At 46.3% G+C, this 19140-nt stretch overlaps 1 protein-coding gene across 3 annotated transcripts in view; it reads left to right on the plus strand.

Moving 5' to 3' along the window:
* Positions 1–19140, plus strand: part of PEX14 (peroxisomal biogenesis factor 14) — a 117974-nt gene that overhangs the window by 12307 nt on the left and 86527 nt on the right. For all 3 annotated transcript variants that reach the window (XM_081816884.1, XM_081816886.1, XM_081816885.1), the window contains exon 2: positions 4074–4121. In XM_081816884.1, coding sequence (XP_081673010.1) covers positions 4074–4121 — 48 coding nt within the window. The remainder of the gene's footprint in view (positions 1–4073; positions 4122–19140) is intronic.

The raw sequence follows: 19140 nt of genomic DNA on the forward strand, positions 1-19140 counted from the left end.
GGGTGATTCTGCTCTGGGGTTGAGAACCACTGGACCACAACACTGCACTGGGGAGTAGGCCAGGTTTGTGTTAAGTTGTAGATGAAATGTCCCAAGATGGACACATCCTGCTGTGGTCCTCTGCTTGCTTCCTTTATGCGTTTGTGTATGAAGTGATTGCTTTAATTTTTTTTTTAGTTAAAAAAAGCTTAAGATCATATTTATTTAGTACCAGTGCTATTTTAAGTGCCGAAGATCAGCCTTCAGTAAGATGGTAAAGTGCCTGCCTTTAGGGAGCTTAAAATCTAGTGGGGTGGGCGCCTGGGTGGCTCAGTTGGTTAAGCGACTGCCTTCGGCTCGGGTCATGATCCTGGAGTCCGGGGATCGAGTCCCTCATCGGGCTCCCTGCTCAGTGGGGAGCCTGCTTCTCCCTCTGACCCTCCCGACCCTCCCCCCTCTCATGTGCTCTCTCTCTCAAATAAATAAATAAAAATCTTTAAAAAAAAAAAATCTAGTGGGGTAATAAACTAGTTATTTCAGATGGTATTATCAAGGAAATCAGTGTGGAGAGTAGTAAGGATGAAGGCTGTTTTAAGAAACCACTTTTTTTTTTTAAGATTTTGTTTATTTATTTGACAGAGAGAGACACAGCGAGAGAGGGAACACAAGCAGGGGGAGTGGGAGAGGGAGAAGCAGCCTTCCCGTGGAGCAGGGAGCCCGATGCGGGGCTCGATCCCAGGACTCTGGGATCATGACCTGAGCCAAAGGCAGACGCTTAACGGACTGAGCCACCCAGGCGCCCCAAGAAACCACTTTCTAAAGAACATTGAGATGAGAAATGGGGGATGGTCCATTTTAGACTGCAGATCTTCCAAAATGAGCTGGAGAATCATCTAGAATATAATCAGTGTTGGGCAATTACCAGATTGGTGAGAGGTCCTCTGTGAGCTCACTGATACAGTCTGACAGACCTCAATAGCACTGTGAGTTCAAACAGGGTGTGGGGAAATCTTGCTCCTCTTAGCAGCCCTGAGGCTGGGCGTGGAGTCCTGGCTTTGGTGTGCTGAGGAAGGCTCTGGAAGTCAAGACTTGAGGAGTATGGTGAGTGTCGCTATTCAGATTCCTTGATGGAGGTATACACATGCGTATGGGTTCTTAAATGCTCTGAATGTCCCTGGAAGAATCTATAAGGAACCAGCATCAGTGGTGGGTCCCCCAAGGAAGAGGGGAGTGTTGGAATGAGAGAGCAGCTTTCTTTTTAAAAATTTTAATATTTTTTAAGCAAAGTTCACTTTTGTGGCTTACAGTTTAAAAAGGTACAAAAGGGTATATGATGAAAGAGACTTCCTTAGTACTATATACTGTTTTCCCTCGGGCAAATACTGGCTATTCAAGAGATGAACTAATCTTAAGGGAAGTTCCTTGGTGATAATGATTCATACTGATTAGTTGTATTTCAGGAAGAAGAGAATTTTGGGTTAAGTTAGAATGAGGCTTCCTAAGTATTAAAGCTGAGTTAGTTTTGTTGAGTCAAATAATCCACATTATTATTTGAGGGGTAGCATTAAGAGTGTTGCTTAATGAAATGTGGTCTAAAACTCTATGATTTTAAGTAGAATGTTTCAAATCCCTTTAGTCCCAGTTACTGGCTGAGTCATCACAGGCACATTATTTAACCTCCTTTGCCTCAGTTTCTCATCAGCAATAATTTCAGACATTTATTGTAGAACTAAATGAAAAAGAGCTAGATAAATGTTAGCATTTCGTATTTGCCAAGTGGAGTGAAGGAAGCCCTGGGGAAGATAATGAACTTGAGTCTATAATCCATTCAGTTGAGTAAGAACCATTGTTTAATTCGTTGTTGCCTTTCATTCATTCAGCAGATATCTGTGGAAGGCCTGATCTGTGCCTGATACTGTCCTAAGCCCCAGGGATGCAGTAATAAGCACACAGTTTCTGCCCCTGTGGAGTTCATAATCTGGTGAGGGACACAGACCTCAGTCAGATAATCGCACAAGTAAAGTTGCAGTTCTGCTCAGTCCTTGAAAGAGAGATGGATGGTGTTAGTATATATTAGGGAGAATTCACCCTGTTTTGGATGTTAGAGAAGAAATGCTTCCTCAAAGAAGTGACATAGCTGAAATCTGAAGGGCGAGTTAAACTGTCAGAGGTGTGGGCAGGGATAGCATGTGCAAAGGCCCGGGTGTCAGGTGGGCAGAGCCGGGCAGTGTGGCGTCACACACACCTGAATTACAGTCAGTGGATGCAAGGCCTTGTGGCCATGTTGAGAGAGTTTTCTGTATTAGAGCTGTTGTTGTAGTGGTTTACTGGGGTGGGCAGGGGTGAGATCTGATTACTACCGTTTTGAAATGATAGTCTGTTTGCAGTGTGGAAAATGAATTAGAAGAAAGCCAGCATGGATGTGGGTGAACCGATGCAAAGGCTCTTGGCAGTGGTCCAGAGAGGAGTTTTTGGAAGCTTTGACCCAAGTGATGGCAGTAGAAGTGGAGAGAAGTGGATGGACTGATTACATGGATATTTAGGAAGGAATGTTGGCAGGACTTGATAATGTGTTAGCTCTGGTGAGTGGGAGAGAAAGAGTTGTCCAGAACGGTCCTTTGGACTCCGGTTTGTATATTTTGGTGGAAGGTTGTGCCATTCTTGCAGACAGGGAACAGTGGAAGAAGACATGTGTGGCCGCGGGAGGGGATTATGAATCTGCCGAGGAACCTGTTGAGTCCAGAGGAAGCTGGAAGGCGGCTGGATGGAGAACTCCGAGGGGGATCTGGGCTAGAGATCTAAATGCGGGAGGTTATCCCTGCTGCCCCTCACCGCTGCCTGCTGCCTGCTGCCTGCTGCCTGCTGGGAGCGTTAGGAGAGAGCGAGCAGGGCGGGGGAAGGGAGGAGGGAACACGAGCTCAGATTCCCTGAGACTTTCCACTTGGTTTCGTGCAGGCTGACCTTGTCCTGGGACTTTAGATGAGGAGATAGAGTCCTTCTCCCAGCAGAGTCCTTGTCACTGTGCTGTGTGCCATCCATGCGGGGGTATCGGGGCATGAGGAGATCTTTGGGGACCCTCCGTGGACTGGACTCTTTCCTCTCCCACCTTCTTTGTCCCCCCCACCCCCGGCCCCGGAGGCCTGGCACTTGCTATCTGAACAAACTGGGAGGAGTATGGAGGCTGGAGGCTGGTTCCAGATACCCACAGATTAGCTGCACTTGTCTGGATATTATCTGTAGATAATTGGAAATTGGCTTGAATATCAGTAACAGTAAACTAATCATAACTCTCTCAAACTGCTTGTTCTATTCTTTTGGAGATTTGTGAGTTTCCTCCGAGTCTGTCTATCTCTGTCTCTCCCTTTCTCTAAATTTGGCCAGATCATCAGCCAAGGATTGAAGGCAAATGTGAGCTCCAGAGAGAGGAGAGGGTGACAGACTGGAGCCAGGCGAGTGGGCCACACGCTCCCTGCCTGCTGGTTGGTCTTTCGGCCTGTCACTGGCTTATTTACACAACAGATTCAAGCTTCCTTACTACTGGGGATTGGTGTCCTCAGTGACAGGTGATAAATCAGAACCAGCGTCCATAGTTTCTTTGCTTCCTGGCTCCAAGTAGATGCCTGGAGAAAATCCAGAGTGTGGGCACCTGGGGCCCCCTTGTGGCTGGATCTGGTTTTCCACTTCGGCTCTGCTTTTCCCCCGTCAGTTGGTGGGAAGATGGCAAAAGGGAAGTTTTGCTCTCACATGAAGCCTTTCCTCTGGACTTTGCTATTCCTGTGGATCTTGTGATGGTCCCCAGCCCTTGCTGCTCAGCTGCTGATCTCGGGCCCTCCTAAGCCAAACCTAGCCTTCTCCTTGATGTGCTATGGCAGTGAATCCAGAAGCAGTCTCTTCATGTTGACTGGCAAATTCACACTCCGTGGGTGGGCTACTTCTTACAGGCAGCCCACCGTGGAACACTCTACAGTCTGAGAAGCTGGTGAGAAATAGGAATAGGTGTTGGTGTGTGTTGTTTGAGAATATAGTGTCTTTGGTTTTTTGATGTCCATTGGGTGGCACTGTGATCTTATTTTTGTTTCTGTTTTTCTTTGCAGCCAAGCTCTACTCCAGGAAGTGAAAATGTGGTGCCTCGAGAGCCTCTGGTAAGTACCCAAGATATAGAGTATCATTTTCTAATCATTAAAATACTGTGTGAGTGTGGAGAAATCCTAGGATCCTATAGTTTTGCATCATTAGTGTCTCTTCAGAAGTAGGTGCTGTGTGGAGACTAACTTAGTGACCTTTGACTTCTGACTTCTTTTCTGGCATGCAGGGTTAGTGGGCTCCCTCCTTAGTAAAGCCTGGTCTTTTCTGAAACAGAGAGCATATACCTCAGGGCTTGATGCACCGCTTTGTTTGTTGCTGATCAGTAGTAATCAGTGGGATGCCTGAACCCTTTGGAGGTGGGGTTGGGACCAAGTTGCTACTTGATTGTCTGAAATAGCCATTTTGCCCTTCAGGGTGAGAGCGCTGTCAGGTGGCCTTTGAGGAACAGGTAAGGCAGGGAGTTCTGTTTTTGCCTGGTCGGTAATTTGTGATGCTCGTACCAACATTACCTGCTTCTAGTATTGACAGGGCAGCGGCCTCCTGAGTACTGAAGGTAACTTTCTTCACGAAGCGCTTTTGCTTTGGTGGTCTGAGCCCCAGTCCCTGCCAGCACCCCCCATTTTCATCCTAGCTTGCATTTCAGGGCTTACTGCAAATTCTGTTTGTTGAGTAGCAAGACTTGTTCTGTACTAACCAGATAAGTTTTATGGAAGGGCAGCTTTTAGAGCTTTGTCTTTGTTTGGATGGTGATAGTAAGCTCAGGAATGCGCTGCCCAGTTTTGGTTTCCCAGGCTTGGTTTTCTTGCCTCTCCTCCGGGTGTAGTGGGAGGAGGTGATGTGAGGTCCTTAGCTGGCGTGAACAGGCCTGAATTCTAGCCCGAACTCAGGCTTTCCAAGGCAGAAGGTGAGTTGGATTTGGCTGAGGCTGAAAGACCAGGGTGATGCAAGCCCTGCTGGGGCTGTTTCAGGAAAGTGTGGTTGTCTTCTGTGACACCCACTGTTACCAAGTGTTACCAAGTCCAGCTGCCTTCCCACCACACCCCACAGTGGCTTCGTTTCACTCTTGGTATTGCCCGGGTTTGTCCTGGAGGTCAGGGTGGTGGGAAAGCCAGAGGCTTCAGAAGGGCTTTGCTTTGCCAGGCCCTTAGCTAGGGAGCTGGAGTGTTCCCCTGGGGCCTGTCAGTGCCCTGCAGGCTGGAGTTGTGGTTGGTTTTGGACTGAAGTCCAAATTGAATGCTGTAGTCCTCTGCAGCCCTTTACCTCCTTGGTCTCCTTTTACATTTTTATCTACTGACTTTACTGCTGATCCCCGGCAGAGCTGACTGGTCCTTCTTTTGCAGCATGATTGGGTAAACTCTTGGGGGTTCTTTCTAGCAGCGAGCCCTACGCAACGGCAGCCTTGCTGATTTCTGGGTATTTGGAGCCCTGCAGCCCCTTTGCTCTGCTAACATTTCTGGATGCTGCTCTTTTCCTGCTGTACTCTGCATCTGCTTGTTGTTTGGTTGTATTTTCATTTCTTTCTTTTCTGGGAGGCCCCGAGCAGTCTTCAAACCCTAGTAGCCTGTGATTGTCCAGAGTTCAGACTCATTCTCTCCAGGCCAACTCTACAATTACCTTATATTTAATTAATATTTTTCCCCCTCTTTACGTACTTGCTACATAATTGCTCAGAGGAAAGAAAACACATAGCAGCAATTTATATATATATAAAAAAAACAATAATTAAAAAAAAAACCCCGAAATAAACTCCCATCTCATTTGGGCTGATCCTATGAGTTGGGTAATTAGGGCCCTATTAAAAGGTAGACCCTTTCTCCTTCCCTTCTTTTTTTTTTATTAATTTTTTTATATTAAACTCCCACAGTCTTTCAGTCATGCCCTTATTGCTTTTGGCCAACCATTCGCAGCAGCCTGATTAAATGAGGGCACCAGCCGAGTTGTATGGTCTTGTGTGAGCTACTTCTGCCTCTCGAGAGCAGTGGTGGGAGGGTGCCAGGCAGCGGGGCCTGCCAAGGACTAGTGAGGACTCGTGGTGGGTAGGGGTACAGGACTTTGAGCTGGCAGTAGGCTGGATGAGAGTCACAGGGGGCTGGTGAAGGGATGGGGTGGTATCCCCACCCATAGAAAGCCCACAGCTCTCTGTCCAAGTCCCCCTTCCCTAGGGGAGGTTTCTCAGGCGTGTGCATTAGCCGTCTCTCGATGCTCAGGAGTAACAGACAATTGAAGAATAAAATTAAGCCTTCTTCTTAAGTAATTTATGCATTTTATTGGGGAAGAAAAGGCATTTGTACACATGAAACAATTAGCAGACAGCACAAGACCATATATAATTTTAGCAAACAGTACAGAATCGCATATAATTTGGTGCAGAATTGCCTGGCTGGGAGTATAAGAGCCCTCATTATTCAGAGAAGGAAGAGTTCTGCCCGGGGTATACTTAGGGATTTTTTTTGTGAAACTTGAAGCCAGGTCTTGAGGAATAGAATTTTCCAGTGTTGAGGGAACACCCTGCTAAGTTGCTTTTGTTTTTGTTTTTAACTGGGAGCATATTTTCCATAAAATTCTTTTGTGGAAGCTGCCTGTTCTCTACACTGAAATGGCTAAGAATAGGATACTGAAGGCGTATCATCTTATTCTTGGTCTCCTGAACTAGGTGATCACTTTGGAGTAATTTTTCCCTGTATTAGAGAAGTGAGTTGTGACAGAAGAGGCTCCATGGAGTGGTCAGTACAACGCAGATGGCATGGATGGGTGATGTTCGGGGGTTCGCATTAGTTTTTTGCTTTATCTGCTAGAGAAGGAGGGCCTGATTTTCATTTCTGCCCTCTCTGGACCAGAAAAACGGTTTGTGATTGTGGTGGTGAGGAGTATCGTCTTGAAGTCTCGAAACGACACACTGGTGTTTTTAGCCACCCCGTTGTCTGGATTCCACCCACATAGTGACTGCATGTTACCTTCTCTTGCCCCTCAGTCCTCCTCCCCACCATGAAAAAACCACCCTGGCAACCCTGGCCATATTAGTGAGATAGTTGCTTTATAATGTCATAATGCCCTCAGGGCTGGAGATTGGTGAACAGACCGGTCTTGATAAATTCTGTAAACTCCCAGTTGAAATTCCCTTATTATTGATGATAAAACTCTGCCAAAGTTAAAATGGCCGATTGCTTTTTCTTCTTCATACTTTCTTCCCTGAGCTTTGCCTCCTGGGGCAAGGAGTTTTGACAGTCCTCCAGAGTACTGACCTCCAGCCACCCCCCCGCCCAACAACCTGTTGAAAACCTTCTGTAAATTCCCTCAGACCCGAGTTTTCTCGTCCCCTGTGTGGGCATGTGCTCGGGCCCTGGGTCAGGTCCCCGCACAGCTCCCGCAGGATCAAGCCCCACCTGGCCGATGGGTCTTTAAATGGGTGGACAGTTGTTTGCATGGAGTAACTCGGGTTCTGTCTTGCTGGGATTCAGAAACTAGGGTTTTTTTTTTTTTAAGATTTTATTTATTTATTTGACAGAGAGAGTACAAGCAGGGGGAGTGGCAGGGAGAGGGAGAAGCAGGCTCCCGCAGAGATCCCAACGTGGGGCTCGATCCCAGCAACCTGGGATCATGACCTGAGCCCAAGGCAAACGTTTAACCGACTGAGCCACCCAGGCACCCCAGAAACTAGGGTTAAGTAACCATCTGAGAGTCCTTTTAGTCATCTGAGTTTAGGTTATTTGAAGTGAGCAATAAATAAGGTTTCGTTTGCACCTTGCTCACAGGTTTCAACACACGTTCCTCAATATCCAGCAATACTGCAGGCCGCCTACTTTATACAATTCTTACGCATTTGGGTTAAATTAGCATTTTGACTTTCTGCTCTTTGACACCACGTTCTTCCTAATGGATGTGTCTTCTGCCATTCATTCTTCCTCTGACTTACAGGTATAGTTTTTTGGTTCTGTTTTGGTTTTTATCCTTTCCCTGCATCCCTCCACTCCAATACTCCCAAACTACGACAAATTTATTTTTATAAAATATGATGGTTATTTCTACTTTATCACCTTCCCTAGGATTAATTGTTTTTAGTAGGCTGAATTACTAAAAATAAGGATGCTCTGCACTCGCTGAGCCAGGCCATGTCTCAGCTTTGCCCTCTAAGTATAGAAGTATCTTGTGGCCTCCAGTTTCTCCCTGAGGCTGATGGAACTTTGCCCAGGGGGTCCTACATCATCGATCTGATCTCAGTCCTTCTTGGGGAGCTCATCTACCTTATGCCTGGGACACCGAAGATTTTCTCTCTGGTTTTTAAGTCAGTTAACCAGAGGCAGGTAATCAAAAGGCCATTAATACCTTGATGAATTCAGGGAGTTAGTCTGTGAGCTCTTCTTTAAGAATACCTATGGCTTGTTGCCTGTCTCGTAGAGACCTTGCGAGTGAGTGTATTCCTGGCACTCACCCTGTATTTGTATCTTTTGTGGCTAGACTTCTTTGGACATACTTCCTGGTGGGCTCACCAGGGACAGGTGCTTCTCAGGTTTTGTCCCCACCAAAAATCTCTGAAGGATGACATTCACATGTTGAACCATTTCTTTGTGTATACTCACATACATATGCATGTTATGTATATGTGCATATACAGAGCATATAATGCATGTATTTCATAAACTTCAAAGCAATTCATGGAGAAATAAAATGGATTTTTTAAAAAAAGATTTTAAGTAATCTCTGTACCCGATGGGGGGCTTGAACTCACAACCCCGAGATCAAAGGTCAGAGGCTCTACTAACTGAGCCAGCCAGGCGGCCCAAATTCATTTTAATATTGTATTCATGAAGATGTATTCACAAGCACAGGGGTAATGAAACTGGCCCATTTAGAGATTTCAGAAAACTGTCATTTTTTTTTTCAGGAAAAATAAATCAATATGGCAAATCTAAAGTATTAAGCATTATTATTGTAAGAATCTGTTGTGGTTGATTCCTGTGCTGAGTTAGGTTTACTCAAGTGAGCTGTAATTTCCACTCAGGGACATCTGTCTGGATACAGGTGAATGGGGGTGACATCATAGGGATAATCCTAAATCTGCTCTACTTATTTATTTTTTAAAAGCAGATCATCTGCAGATTTTAGTACTTAGACCATTACTAGCAGCACATGGGGGAGGTGAGCCCCTCACAACCGCTGCTGAGAAACTTGGGACTGAAATCAGGAATAGACAACTGAAGGGTGGGGTTGGTGGGATACCCCTCTGATGACGCCTTCATCCTGGGAGCAGGCTTCAGGCTGGTGCCTTTCAGATAGGGAAGGTGGTTGGCTCTCCTCCTTCCCCACTCTTATTAATGGTGGAAATCCTTCAGTGATGAAAATGCTACTCTTTTGACAGTGACATCCCTTGTGGGAGGGTGCCAGAGTCCTCAGGTCCTTGGGGGAGGAAGCTGATGAGAGTCTTCGGAGCTGGATGAACTTGAGAAAAGCCTCATTCCGGCTCTGGGTGGCTTGTCTATAATCTCTAGGCCACTTACTGATTTTGAAATTACTGTATCTCTCTACTTCATCCTTCCTGTTCTAGAGGAGGTTTATTGAATAGATTAGGTGGGGCCCTTTAAGTTCTTTCCTCTTTCAGGTAAATGAAGAGGTGGTTTTCTTCAGTTTTAAGGTATCCTTTTACAAATGATTATTAGACTAATCGAAACTCTTAGGAGTAATAATTAGGAAAATGGAATTTGAAATAGTTACTCATCTTTGTTTATACTTTGGGTTCCTGGCTTTTATAGTAATACTTGGTATTTGTTATAGTTCCTGTAGTCAGAGGCCCTGACTATCGGGTGACTAACCAGGCAAGTGTTCTGGGAACTCAGGAGCCCAGCACCCCTGTGCCTTTTGCAGAGTCGCACAGAAATTGAGTGAATTCAGTCTGTAATCTTGTCATCCACGTCATTTTTCCAGAAGGAAAGGCTGTGGTTGCCCCCTTTCTCCTGGAGATGGTCTCAGAGTTCTTCAGGTGCCCTTGGTCATTGCTGAGGCGGGGGTAAAGGAAGCTCTTATTTGGGCAGAGGGCATTCAAAGGTTTTTCTTTTGCTTAAGATCGATCATTATCTTACTTGAAAGACTTTTCACTTAGAAGCGTTTTTTTTTTAAGTGCCACCTAAAAGATGGGTATTCCATGTGGCAAACTCTGTAAATCTCCCATGAGCCTCTGGTTGGAGAACTGCTGAATGTCATGTTGTACTGAGGACTGCCAGGTGCCCCACGTTTTCCAGGATAATTTCACTTGAAATATTTTTGCACGTTCTCAAACCATGCAGACCAATTTGGGTTTGAAAAATACGATCTTGTAGTTAATCCCACTTCTGTGCTATGAGAAGCCGCAGGAAGATGAAGTGGTGCTTTGCAGGAGGACGCGTTCGCCGCCCTTCCTTCTTCCCTCCCAGCTCGCCTTTCTTTTATGGTTTGTAGTTATAACCAAGATTTATGCTTGTTGCTCCACAAATCTTCTCCCTGCCATTATGAGTTTGTCTGAACAGTCTAGAGATGGGGCCGACACTGAGTGATTCTTGAGGTAAATCTACCCGGGGGCACTCTCTGACGCTCAGAGTCACAGAGGAGCTAACTCATAGCCCCCAGTGGATTGGATAAATTGCCCCTGTCGAGAAAAAGACGTGCTGCCACCTTTGTGACCCCCTGCCTTAGCAGTGTCCTTGGTGGTACGGGGGCCTGTTTGTGCTTACTGAGTCTGTGGCGTGGCGCTCTGGGTCCCAGTCACACCCTTCACCCTGCGGTGTCTGTCAAGAGGCCTTTCTCTATCTCACTCCATTTTTCTCCCTCCCTCTCTCTCTCTGTCTCTCTTCCTCCCTCCCTGTCTCTCTCTCTCTGTGCTGTGGCCCCAGTGGGCCACAGCAAGAGGGTCTTTGGGGCAGGGCAGCTTTCTCCAGCCTGGTGAGGAGGAGCTGCTAACAGGATCAGGTGCGCAACTTGATGATTTGTATAAGTGGTTTAGTTTTCGCACACTTCACTGCAGATGGATTTTGATGGAGAAGGGGAAAAAGTGGACAGTATGTATTAAACATCTTTTCTCCCCTTTCCTTATACTTTCTTTTTGCTGCATCCTTTTGGCTTGGGTGTACTTTTGAGAGTTATTTCAAACCTCTTGTCATGTGAAGCGGCAGCATCAGTAAATACATTTTTTTTTTAAAGTGTCAAGAGCTCACATTAGACACACTCCTTGAAGCGACGGACCCGCTGTTATGGCACCAGGGAAGCCGCTCCAGGAGGCCTGGGGTGCTCTGAATGGGCGGCTCCTGGCCCGTCACGCCCACCCCTATTCTGCAGACCAAGAGGTCGTCAGCTCGCCCTGAACCTGTGTGTGCCAATTTTATTTGTTAGCGAATGAGGCAGTTTTGTTAAATATGCTATAAACAGGTAAAATACAAAAGTGAACAGAGGGAGCTACAAATATAGTGTGTTTTATAAACATTAAGTGAAAAAAAGGTTCTGTGAAAGCTAAGCTTGAATGCTTTGGTAAATGTGAATTGCAAGTAGAATGTCTTTTCAGGTGTGAGCAAGATGACAAACTGGGGGAAGATCATAAAAATCTACAAGTATTTAGTACTTTGATTTGGGTTACTAGTGTCTTTAAGTTCTCACTCTGCTTTAGAAATTGTGAAGGGTGTGTCATGGGTGGGGTTTATGCAAGAAAGACATCTGGGAACTTCAGTCTGTGGGCCCAGACTCAAAGAAAAGGTCTTGGCTCCACATCAAAAGATTAGCAAATGACTGTACGTTTATAGGTTTTAAGTTAATGTAAAATGGTTAAGGTATATAGAGTAGGCTCCATTTTTAATGATTCCCGGCTTTAACCGATTTTTCGATTAACTGACCAATTACCAGCTCTGATGGCCTAGGTCAGGAGGGCTTCTCCAGTGTGTTTTGCTGGCCTTGGCACTGGTCTCTTTATTTTTGTTAGCTTGTTTCATCCTAACAAACAGGTGAGAACTACTCTTTTCCTCAGTTTACAGTGAGGAAACGAGCCCAGGGCAGGCCAGTTCCTACAGTTTGCAGGGGGCGGGACTGGGCTTGAACCCCCCCCAGGTGCGGACAGCCCAGCTCTCTCGTCTGGGTCCCAGGCAGGGACAGCATGCTGACCTCGCGCCGCCTCGAGCCAGAGTGTGCAAGAGGGGCCTTGGCTCTGTTCAGGGGCTGCCTGGTGAGTCTGTGCTGCCTCTGAAGCTGCTGCCTTCGTGCGTGCTCCCCGGTGGGAGTCTTTTGTATGCATCTTAGCTGTTGAAAAGGCACCTATTAATTTATCACAGGTGATGTGGGCCTCCTCATGCTGGAGGAGGCGGCTGCACCCCTGTACCTCACTAATGACAGGTTGAGGGATCGAGGCGCGATAATAGGATCTTTTCATCTGTGTCTCTAGAGCAAAGTGCTATGTCCCTGCCAGCTTCTAGGGGGCAGCAGCTGCTTGTTGTTTTACCTCCTGCTGGTGGAGGAAAGGTTCCACAGTTGAGCAATTTGCTTTTGACTCTAGCTCTTAGTGGTGCTGGGCTGTGCAGGTCTTCGGGGAGTCACCTGAATCCACATAAGTAAAGAAACTGCAGGATCCAGGGTATTCCATCCCTGCTTTCTCTGCCCCCCTCAGGTAGATCCTTTATCTGTGTCCCCATCGACATCCATAAATCCCTCACTGTCAGAGTTAACAGCAGAGTTCACTTGCTTTGAAGATAAGAGACATAGCGATGTCTTTAAGAGGGTAAAATCTCTTTGTCAGATCTTACTTGTTGCCATTGATAACCCACTCTAATAATGTGTAGATGTTTTGAAATTTTCCCCTGTGGGCACGTGTCTTTACTCTGTTGGGAACATGACTGTCATATGCTTGATTACCTGTTCTTCCTCTGGGCGCTTCCCTGGGCTTCCCTCCCCTTCTCTCCCCCACCCCAAGCTGGGTTTACAGAGGTGTGTTTTCGGTTCTAAATGACTCACTTCACGAGCACATCGAGCACATTGAAGGGGAGACTTTGGGTTTGCCAGTTGTTTTAGACATTGGGGCCCAAGTCTGACACATGGCCAACTTGTGCCTTGTTGAAGTGAGTGACTAGCACCCACCCTCCCACAAGCCCGAATTTCACCAGGGCCCTGGCTCTCAGATCTTCCAGCTGCGTGGCTCAGGCGAGTGATGGAAAGGGGAAGGCTTGGTTGCAGGCAGAACCGGATGGTTGCAGTATACACCGAGAAGCAAATTGGCCACGACATTTCAGCCCTGGGAGGTTTATTTAGGATTAGCTAAGAATTCTCAGCCCTGACTCCACTGTGGGAGGAGCTAGTACTGATGGCCGCTCTCAGGGCTCTGCCTGCTTGCAGGGGCTTTCATCTGAGGACCCCCGAGCCCGAGAGCACCAGGGAAGGGTGGGAGTTTCCATGCCAGCTCCGAGAGTGGCTTTCCTCAAAGACAAAGGCATGCCTCTTCACCTCACCTCTCCAGCTCTCTCCCTGTTGTCTCTTTGAAAAATGGCAGTTAATAGAATCTGCTAATGAACAGAAGAAATAACTAGAAATAGTGGCAAGTCATTTGACAGTGAAGTGGTTTATAACTTCTGTTTATCAAATGATTATAATTATTATTATTCTTATTTCTCTTGGATTTTTGAAGAATTCATCCGGGTCTCCAGAGCCCCATTGATACAACAACATTTTATTTCTTTCTTTGTTATGTCTAGAAAATAACTTTATTCCAGTGAAATCCAGATCTGTAGTCCCCCCCCCCCCCCGGAATCCCACCCCCAGCTCCGTTCTCTCCCCTTTCTGCTCATCTTCCACGGCCTCCGCGAGCTCCATCAGGTGGGGCATCCCCCACTGGCCAGCCTGGCAGAGCTAACACTGGCTGAAGCAATGCTGTGGTGGTTGTTTTCGCAGTTCCTGGATTTGGTTTAATGTACAATTGATTTTTTTAATGTATTTAATCATTTTTTTCTTACCTCATAAGGATTAACCTGCACAAACCTCATTTTATCCTAAGTGTGGCTTTGGGAGGAAGGGAGAAGAAAATGGAGTTTCTCTAGCTTATTTTATTCTTTCACTTTTTATTTTCCGAATGGCTTTTCTTGCCGAAGCAGCTCCGTAAAATACAATGTATTTTAGTGGCCATTACTTACTCATTACTAACTGGTCTCTCCTGCTTCCCTTTGTCTGTGAACTAAATACAGGGGGCCTAAAGATAATTGGTAGCTCTATCACAGACTCGCCAATTATAGATCAACAGGGAAGACAGCCCAGTGATGGTTTGTGGTTGGCACTGGCTGCCCACCTAGCAACTGTGAGTTATCACTCTGTATCTGCCACTGGGCTGGGCTTGACTGGATCAGGCCTTTCCTAATTTTGTGCCTTGGCTTTCCTAATTGCTGCACACGGTCTCCCTGACTTACAGATGTCACCTTCATTTTATTTATCCCTGTGTGTGGTTCTCATGTCCATCTTGTTCTTGCTTATTAGTTCCTGCCTCTTTGTTATGTCTATGAAGTATTAGCATAGTTTTTGTTTCTGTTTTTCTTTGCGGTTCCCTGTGGGCCTAGAATGGTTAGGTGGCAGGCTGCAGATAAAAGATGCTCTTGATATTAGTGGTTTTCTGTAGTTTTGTCTGCTGAGTCCAAGTAAAGGCAAGTCTTAGTGGGTGCTCAATTTAGTCCCCTTTTCGGGTGTTCATCTGATTTGTATTATAGGAGGCCTAGGACGGGAAGAGTTGCATCTCGCTGTCAGGTTACCAAGCTCTGGTGTAAGGCTGTTAGATGCAGACGTGGCATAGACGTCCCCATGTTGTATGGCCGTGTTTCCAAGCAGAATGCGCGTTTCGTTTGTTTGTCTCCTGGGTGTTTGGCACCTAGGCATCATGCTAACCCCTCTATGGGATGGGAAAGTATCCTTATAGCTCTGCTCTGGGCAGGAAGTAGGCACTCAGTACATATTTGTGGAGTGTGTGTGTGCGTGTGCGTATACTCACTGTGGTAGGTGGTGATGAGGGGCCTGGGGTCTGGAGAGCACAGCTGCTGCTTAGCTCTGACTGGGGACTCGGTGCGAGGTGCCCACTGGTGCCTACAAACGCGGGTGTGTAGTATATCACTGCCACGTAAGCAGCATAAAACGGGCATTTTATGACAGGGGACATCAGAGGAAACATTATAGCTGAGACCTTTATAGCCTTTCCATTATTATGGTTTAAATCTTGACAGTCTTTATTCGCAGTGATGCTGGGACCAGCAAAGACAGTGCTCACTCCCACCTCCCTGTCCTCTCTCCACATCCTGTTCTGTCGCTGTGATAGGCATCGTGAGTGTGCCTGCAGCAGAGCTGCTTTGCACTTTGTCTAGAAACAGCCCCTTTTGACTCAGAAGTTGGAAACCAGATGACTCACCGTTCTGTTTGTTTTATTGCAACTGTCATTTCGTAAAATGCCCTGAAAGCTTTAAACTGTAAATGCCAAAGTGGGCTTTTCGTCTTTCTTTTTCATTTTGTTTCCTCTTGTGTTATCTCTCATCTTTTCTCTCATGCCTCTCCTTTCTCCTTCCCTTTCATACTTTGTTTCTCTTTCATTACTCTCTCTCTCTCCCTTCCTCCCTGCCTTCCCTCTGCCTTTTGAGGACCCAGTTGAAGCAGTCTGCTAACACCATGCTGTGCTCTCTCCAGCCACCTGATTGAGAGTCTGCACCCTCCAGTAGTTGTGTGGGGCTTAGACTTGGAAACAAACGTCTCTGCACATCAAAGTTTATAAAGTACTCATTGGCGGCAGCTCTAGAAGCTAAGTGCCATGTCAGATCATAACAGCTACTCACCTTCTGTGAATCTACGTTTTGCACAGTTGTGGGTGACTCCCAGGTCTCCCCACGTATCCCTCTCTGTCCTTGTGGCTGCCACGATCACGGTGGCGAGCGACTGGAGGACCAAGTACCAGTCTCCCTCAGCAAAGTGCTGATTTCTGTGAGAGGGCCTTGCGTAAGCATGCTGACCTTTTTTGCTCCGAGATCTTATTTAACTAGAATTGCTGAAGTCAAGAGCACCTGCTGAGTCCTACAGCTTAGGCTGGATGTTGGGATCTAAATTTTTAAGGACCTGAGCTCTCAAACCAGGACTTGCAGGATCTTTTTTCCGGCGGTTTCTGACTCTGTGGCACTTGAGTGAGTCACCTGATTGATGACATGAGCAACACTGGGTGCTAAACACCTGGCCAGGGAAACAGGGACCCTCAGTGGATTTCCCCCAAGGATGGCAGACAGATTGTGGAATTTTAATGAAGGTGGGGTGGGTCCCTGATGTTCATCGGCTTTGGAGCATAACAGAATACCAGCATTAACTTCAGGAGTGTCGGTTGGAAGCCTGCACTGGTGTTGGTGGTTCTATTCCACGTTTGTCAAATTCGTACATCCAACTGAACTAATTTTAGAAGTAGCTAGTTAGAATGAAAAAGAGCGAGGACTTCAAACGAATAGGAACCTGTCTTAATCGGATACTCCTTGTTGTTTTTCTTTTTCTTCTTTTTTAAAGGCTTTTGGTCTATTTTGGCCTTCAGAGCAAGCCATCCTCTGAATTCGGTTATAATTAAACTTCTTTCCTATATGTCTCCAAGGAAGGAGAGTGTTTTCCAAGTTGTGAATCAGGGCGGGGCAGGGGGAATAGGATATCGTTACAATATTTAATAAATTGATGGCTGTGAGTTTTAAAAATGAGTTCTGTGTATCTATCTGCTGGGCGGCATTCAACATAGAATGCTCTGTTTCTCACCCACTTGGCTGGATGTCTGATTCTGACACAACCGCCATCCCTTTTGCTGGAAAACAGAAAACCACAGGCTGTTAACTTAATACTCTTCCCTTCTGGGGCTAGGGTGGGAGCAGGGTGGGGAGCAGGCTGGGAGCAGGCTGGGAGCAGGGCGGGAATGCGCAGGCAGGAGCGGGGAGGGGGGCACGGGGTTCACATCAAGATACTCTCACTCCCCACTGGAGACAGATGTTCCCCTGTTCCCGCTGACCGTTTGAGCAAGGATTCTAGAGTTTTTGGCCATTTTAATTAAACTTCAGTGAGAGGTACCTGGAAGCCTGCGAATGACATTTACTCCTGGGGACCAGGAGCAGCCTGCCAAGTGTCTGTTGCAGGCTCCCCCCAGATTCCCTACCTATGGATGTTTTCTCCCTTCCCGGGCAGGGCCTGTTGGAGAAGCAGGAGGATCATTTAGTGCTCATGGCTTCTCTGCTGAGCTATCCAGCAGGGGTGCCAATTCTTCCATTTAGCTGACTATTATATAGCCCTTAAAAGGGAAGGGTTTATTTTAGCTGGCTGCTATATTGATTGCTACAGGGACATTTCTATTTTCACTGGCTGCTATATTGACTGGGAAAGGGAAAGGGGCCGTATTGCCGGGAGCTGTCATATTGACTGTTACAGAAAAGATCTGTATTTAAGCAGTACCAGTGCACTGGGATCTCCCAGGCAGGATATTAATGCTAATTCATCCGCTCACCCCCTGCTGTGAGTGTTATTTGTTTAAATCTGTAGATTCCCACAGCGCGTTTATATCCTCACTAGAGTGAGCTCCGCTCCCTGTAATTATTTAACATTATATGCTGATATAAATTGTAACAGTTAAAGAATGGTAATGAGTAGCCAAAAAAGAAGAGAAGGAAACAGGGAAAAGTGAAAAAAAAAGAAAGGGAGAAGATATATTAAAAACACATATAATGTATACATATTAGAAGCATGTACATGTACACATACGACATTAGAAACAGTCAGGTTGTAAAACAGCACGAACAACTTCTGGCATCCTTTCTCCCACTTCAGGTTGACTTGTACAGTGTGGCAGAGTCCATGCATTGTGCATCGGTGTGTGTGCGTGTGCACGTGTGCTCACATCCCGTCAGAAAGAGACCGTACTGATTAGTGTGTTCTACTGTGCAGTTTGCACACACGTGTATTAGTACATACGGTGTGTGTATGTACACCGTGTAGCGGCAGGAGATTTATCCATTAGCAATTCAGTTTCTTGATGAGTACCTGTTGTCTGAGTTTCTTTTGAGCTTCCGTGTTCTCGCAGGAACTCTGGGCTTGAGACCCATCTCTGCGAGAGACACGGGGAATGCTCAGTTGGGATTGAACCAACAGGCCATTGGGTGTCACTGTCGCTCTGTTGGCTAGAGTTGAAAGAGGGCTTTTCTGCTGGGGAAGCTGGATCTCAAAGAAGTTTTGCTCAAGTTGGAGGTGTTGTCTTTGAGATGTTTGTGTGCATTTTGAGACCCCCGTTTTAAAAATAGTTGTTTTGTTTGCTTGTTTTTGCTATGCTAAGCCCTGGAATTTATATTGTTCTTGAAAACTCTGTGCTGATGGCCAGTTTGGATATCACCTGGAGCACGCAGGATGAGGACTTGCCATGAACAGAAAACTTCCGCCTTAATAGAAAGAGGCAGCTCAACAGCATTCTGGAAACCCTTATCGAACAAGGAGAGGGGGTTGGGGCAAGAACTTGGAAACGGAGGAAGCGAAATCTGCTTGCATAGCCTAAATTCGGTGAGGGCCTGCAGCTTGTCTGCTGCTGTCCTGGCCTCGTGGAGGTGGGACGGGTGCTGAGCGCCCAGCTGCCGCCTGGTCTCGGAGGAGCGGGCACGCTCCTCCAGCTGGCTGCTCCAGCGGCGTGGAGCCGTGCCAGGCTTCACCACAATTCATACTGTGTCAGTTTAATAAATGCACTACTTAAATTATGAAATTACAAAAGAAAAAAGAGAATGCACTTATTCAGACTCTTAATACATTAAAAATAAGGCATTAAAACTCTGACTTTTTTTTTTTCTTCCAGAATCAATAATGAACAGGAAGGGTTGTAGACATTAACAGTCATGGACATTCAAACTCTTATACATAAATTATCTCAGAAAAATGCACATAAGACTTGAATAATGTAAATACATTAATGCATTTAATAATTTAAACATTAAAGCGCAAGCAGGAATTTGAGGTAGAGGCTGTTCTGAGGTAAGGGATTGGTCCTAGAACGCGTGTGTCCTAGGATCGATGGGTGACTTCCCCTAGAGACACCCTGGGAAGAGAGTGCCTGGCCTGCTG

The sequence above is a fragment of the Leptonychotes weddellii genome, chromosome 4 (assembly GCF_054177405.1).
Source record: "Leptonychotes weddellii isolate Sample4059 chromosome 4, ASM5417740v2, whole genome shotgun sequence".
NCBI classification, from domain to species: Eukaryota; Metazoa; Chordata; class Mammalia; order Carnivora; family Phocidae; genus Leptonychotes; species Leptonychotes weddellii.